Genomic DNA, 6,000 nt, shown 5'->3' on the forward strand with positions numbered 1-6,000 from the left:
TGCATTTTGGGTGAGGGCCAGCTTGGCGTCACCATGCTGACATCAAAGCACACTTTGGTGGCCGTCGCTCTTTCATGTAGATGTATTGTGCAGCTATAGCTTGGGCTTATCAGGGGGGATTGTGACCACAAGGAAATACACCCACCATCCTCAGTATGATAGAGGACTAGAAAGTGAGAAACTGTAGCCGCTGATCAGGTGCACCAGCTGGATCATGTAACAGCAAAAACATTCTTTGCTGGTGGGAGATACTCAAATGTTGGGATGCTGAATCCTGACTGCCTGGACAATAGACATGGGATTCCCCATTTTTTTTATGATCAAGGGGTGTGGCCCTTTCCTGAATATTTTAAAGCCATTGGGTAGCAGTTGGGTGCTACCCGAGCCCAGCTACAAAATATTACTGAGTTTAAAAAAAATATTTTTCATATGCACTGAATAAAATATATTTTGAAGCAAAGCTAATGGAAGAGTACACCTCCAGCAAGACTAATGGTATCATTAAGAGATTTGCAGATAGTCTGCCAATCAGCCGGGCCAGCGGAGGACTCATCCTCCTCATCTCAGCACTGAACACCCGCTGAATCTTGAGATCCCTGCCAGCACAGCAGGAGCACTTTCAGCAAAAATATCATACTGGTAGTCTAGACATTTTTTTTATTTATTAACAAGAACACATCCCCAAGGCAGAGGTATCTTTATGCAAACGAAAAAAAAATTGACACTGACTGGGAGTTTCCTCTTAGCCCATGTTATTTACTATGTTATTTCATATTCATATCCACCTCTTCCATTGAAACTCAGCAGTTTCCACAACTCTAAATGAGGCAGAGCAAAACATGCATCAGTTCACAGCAGCAACATATTCTAAACCTAAATGTAGGCCTAAGTAGATGTCACTGGTAGAAAAATCAATAATCCTGGTTGCATGGCTTCTTCAGAAGCTTGCAGTAATACTATCATTGCAAGCTTCAAATAAGCTATGGAAGCTTTCAGGGTTAAACTGCAAGGAGTACACGTAGCACACCTGCATTGAAAGCAGATAACTTTAATGGGAGGGCAAATGCATTAAAAAAGTTGTGAGCATCTCCATACTGCTGTGTGGAAGAGGTGTGGCGCCGTGGCCAGGGCGACTGACTCCGGAATCTGGGGATCATGGTTCGATCCCCGGCCCCGGCGGCAGGTCAGCTCAGCACCAGGTGACTCTGGTTAATAGGTTGCTTAATCTTCCTGACGCCCCCCAGCGCCTAGAGACCCTTACGGGTGATTGTTCGTGCTTTACAAATGTGGATTATTATTATTACTGCTGATATCTAATGGTTTCTTATGCAATCTCATTCACAGGTAGCAGCAGCCAAACCACAGCAGACACCAGCCTTTGACAGAACTGACACCCCAGCAGTGGTATGGCCTGACTGGATGTCTTCCCTCCCTGATGGGAAGTCCCTAGCTGACATCGCCATGCCGGGCACTCACGACACTATGGCCTTCTACGGTGGTGCTATTGCCCAGTGCCAGAGATGGCCGCTCCTGAAGCAGTATGAAGCCGGGATACGATTTGTGGACATCCGATGCCGCCATTATGAAGATCATCTGCGAATCCACCATGGTGTGATTTACCAACGTGCCGATTATGCTGATGTCCTGCGGGATACAATTCTCTTCCTGCAGGACCACCCACGGGAGACCATCCTTATGCGCGTGAAGGAAGAGCACAATCCTTTCAACAACACCCGCACCTTCAAGGAGACGGTCACCCTCTACGTGGAGGGAGCAGGAAGCCAGTGGTTTTTAAGGACCAGCCGAGTTCCCAGCCTAGGGGAAGCCAGGGGAAAGATCATCATACTCCAGAATTTTAACCCTCCCAGAGATCCGCTGGGGATCCTCTATCCCGGTAACTTCAGGATATCTGATGATTATGAAGTGACAAATGCCAACAAGAAGTGGAATGTGGTGGAAAACCACATCACCACCGCATTCAGGGGTGATCCCCAGACTACCTATGTCACCTACGTCTCCGGGGCCCACTGGCTGCTCTTCACCCCAAAGGCTCTAGCTAAGAAGTTAAACCCTCAGCTCTTCAGCTTCCTAGAAAGGGAGGTAGCCGGCAGGACACGGTCCGGTGGGGTGATGATCATGGATTTTCCAGGAGCAGAGCTTGTCCAACGCATCATCGGAAGCAATTGGGAATTTCAGTAAAACTCTGACACACAGGCTTCTCAGCGACCACCTCTTGGAACTCTAAAGCAAATTATAGTAGGGGATGGAGTACCATAATTTTGACTTGTACCAATGTCCACTGCAGGATATTTGCTTGTGCAGTATCGGCAAGGACTAGATGTAGAGTTAGAACAGAAAATGAATACTCCCCTGTGTTTGTCTACATCGACGATATTGTGCATGGCAATTTTTTGGAGTTTATATTGTTTCTTGTGGATAGTTTTGTATTGATATTTTAACATGCAGTCGGGAATAGGCAGCTGGAGTTCACGTGCAATATTGCACCCCTCACCTAGCTTGCAATGCCCCGCAGAAGACATTCATTCAACATCACAAAAGGCTGAAACATCATAGGCCAGTGTTTAAACAGAAGAAGCCTCTCTTGTATTTAAAATATCTCTTTATTTATTTCTCCCAGAGGCAAGTTAGAAAAGGGCAAGGAGTGTAACTTGGCTCCCCACCACATGAGGACTTTTAGGCCTTCCATTCACAAACTGCATGGGTGCAGCACACAAACTGCACTAAACAAGTGCACTGCTCACTCTATAGGCAAATTGAAATTTGTTCCTGCTAGTGCATTCTGCCTGGTTTTTGAACCCCCATAAAGCAGCCTTTAAATGGTACTATGCCTCATATAACAAGTGGGCCAGATAATTCCGACTTTGTGCAAACCCTAGTGTGATATAAAGTCCACACTCCTGAAGGTTTACCCAGGTACATATCGACAGGTCAGCAATGCTGATGTAGACCTGGGATACAAGCCATGTAAACAGTAGAACAAGCAGATTTGGGTGTGACAAGAGATGTATGTCAGAATACAGGATCTGACTGGGACAGAAACTAGGCTCAGACACCAAAACAAAAGTGGCCCTAATTAGTGAATTAGACAGCTAAAAAAGTGGGCAATGTTTAAAAGTTGGGGCAGTTTTTAACTTGTAAAGACACGCAGGCTGTATTTTGCAAAGTATAGACGAGTGCATGAATTTAAGCTTGCTGCAAGCAATGTTTGTTTTAATAGCAAGTAAATCAACAGGGAAAATCCGCCCAGCAGACCACAAAATTGTCCCACAAGCAGCCAGAAAACAGGCCAAACACTGACCTGTCACATCAGTACATTGAACACTGCCTGGTTGTCCTATAGGCCAGTCGGAATATCAATGACAAACAAACTGTTTGGCATACATGTGGTGGCCTAAATACCCTTTACAGAATTATTTTCCTCTGGGTGTATATTTTCTAGTCTTCCCCCCAGTGGGGTAATATTGTTTGTAAGCAATATTTCAGACACGCTATCTTGCCTGGAGATATTTATGCCTCGATATCCTGTTACCAGACCCTGGAAAGCACTAAAAACTGAATGTTGTGCCCCATAGGGACCCGTTCCGAGGTCCCCTTTAAAAAACTGCCGGTGCTCAGCACCGGTGAGACCCAGCCCACTTAAAGCCCTGAGCAGGACGTTTTACAAAGTTCAACCCCACGCACCTTTGTACCTGGCTGGCAATACCCCTGGAATACCCACCAGCGCCCTTTACCCGCTGGCGCCCCCCAGTCTGTGCACCATCTCTTTCACCGATCCCTACAAAGCTTCTGACGCGTCAACAGCTCTCACCTGTAAGAACTTCATGGGTCCTCTTCGGATTAATTAAGAACACGGTATGGAACCGTTTATTTCTTAAGGAAAACAAGCACTGGCAAAGCGAATAGGTCTGGGCTAGCAAGGTGTTTGAGTTATTGTTTTAATTATTTAAACCGGCTTGACAAAGCAGCGTTTGTGAGTAGCATTCATTGAATGCAATGTATTCCTTTATAAGCATTTGATATGCAGTTGAGAAATGCCACTCAATCGCACGGAGCTATTGGTGCCACCCAAATACTTTGCTCTTAAACACCACGCTCAGTTCAGCAAGATTACAAAAAAACGAAGGGCCTAATTTGTGGGTTTTGATGTAGGACAGTGCAGAAATTCACCTTGCTGCGCTGCCCTAAATCGAAGTGAATGGGCAGGAAGGCACCGTATTTATCCAATACTGTGCATTCCTGTTCTTTCCACCAGCGCTGGTGCCATTTCGGCAGCCTAGCACCAACGCAGGCACCCCTGCACCATGATGTACTGGTGCCTATGTTGTCAGCAGGATTGTGTTTGTGCAGGAAGAGGCACAATCCTGAGACGCGTTTTTCTCTTTCTGCAGGACAAACGGAAAGAGGAATAAACGATGAGAAATAGAGTTGTTTATCCTCGTTACGCCTCACCTTGGGAGGCGTAAGGTTTTGGCGCTTCCCCAGGTTTACATGGTTTTGTAAATCTGGGGAAGCATAAAAAACCATGGGTGTCGCGTAGGAACGCCCATGGAACGCCTCCTGAGCACAGAGTAAGGTAACGCAGCGATTTGCACTGCCATGCCTTACTCCATAATTGGGAGACCTTTCAAAGCTACGCAAAGTGGCTTTGCGTGGCCTCATAGATATGATTTCAAGGTTTGCGCTACCGGAGTGTCACAAAAATTGGTGCTCCGGCGGCACAAAGGGCTCATAAATATGCCCTAAATGAGTAGCTTACTAAGAGAAGCTATCATCGGAGGGAAGCTGCTCTGTGCAGAACTCAAAGATAGACCTTTGACAGCAGCGTTCTGTGGAATGTGGCGCCCCCCAGAGGTGGTCACCCCTGGAGTTATAATGATCCGACACTAAGCTGTAGCAACCACCGAAACACCTGCACGACTGAAGGAGAACATGAGATGCCAAGTTTTCATAATCCTTCCACCATATTAATTATGTGGGCAGCAAGCCACGTCCCTTTGTAAGCTGAAATACACAGTAAAGTCAAATAAAGTCATTATCATTAGGGTTTCGGCGTGTAACATAGCCGCCATGTAAGCACCGACTAGAAGGTTTTTGTGAGCAGGAATTATCGTAAATGTATTTAACGTAATGTAATAGTACTTTTTATACTCCTTGTAATTGTATTGCGATTATATGTAAATATGATGGGGAATTGTAAAGATTTTAATTAATCAAACAATAAAAAAATGAATTGAATTGAATTGAGATGCCAAGTACATGTTGTTAGAGGAATGGCTTCTTCTACACCGTAAAACAGAGAGTAATGATAGGACTGATAAGAACTGATGTGCTTGTGAACAGATAGGGCACATTCCATGATTCCAACATCTAAACGTTGTAGTAAACCTTGGCCCTGTGGATCTGGATAAAGAAAAAGACAGGGAAGTGAGACAACCACCACCTGAAGGCGATGAAAATCAGAAACCACCTTTGGAGCAAAATGCAACGAGTGCGGAAGGAAGAACAAATACCGCCTCAACGACAGAGACCTTCGAGGAATAAAACTTCACCTGGACTTGTACTACAATGAACCAAACAGAACTGATGGTATAGAGGATCCACCGCTTTTTATGACAAGAAGGGAAAATGACCACTGAGTGAGATGTCTGTTTTTTGGACCTTGCAGTCTGCGCTCTCTTTAACGCAGATGTCCATTTACGTCGTGTTTTGTTCCAGTTGTAACCATGTCCTTGTGCACCCTGATGTGCTTTACTAAATTGACCCTGGCTAATTCTGGCGTTGTTGGCTGTATTTATTTCTTGAGTGTGCTTCAAGGACCTTGGCTGCATGAGATATTGCATTGTACTGCAGTTGCATTTGTATTGTGCTATCTTATCCCTGATGCCGAAGGCACTGAAGCTCATATTTGTGTTTTTTGGCCGAGTTTTATATAGCGCATACTTGACCCGAATCCAATCAGGTATCAGAGCGCTTTACATA

General features: G+C 45.2%; 1 protein-coding gene across 3 annotated transcripts in view; it reads left to right on the forward strand.

Moving 5' to 3' along the window:
• LOC146782782 (uncharacterized) overlaps nucleotides 1-5,788 on the forward strand; it is a 150,978-nt gene extending 145,190 nt beyond the window's left edge. For all 3 annotated transcript variants that reach the window (XM_085636836.1, XM_085636835.1, XM_085636834.1), the window contains exon 3: nucleotides 1,345-5,788. In XM_085636836.1, the coding sequence (XP_085492962.1) occupies nucleotides 1,345-2,199 (855 nt within the window). In that variant the 3' untranslated portion in view covers nucleotides 2,200-5,788. The remainder of the gene's footprint in view (nucleotides 1-1,344) is intronic.
• Nucleotides 5,789-6,000: the final 212 nt, after the last annotated feature.

Source organism: Triturus cristatus, chromosome 12 (genome assembly GCF_964204655.1).
Source record: "Triturus cristatus chromosome 12, aTriCri1.1, whole genome shotgun sequence".
Taxonomy (NCBI): Eukaryota; Metazoa; Chordata; class Amphibia; order Caudata; family Salamandridae; genus Triturus; species Triturus cristatus.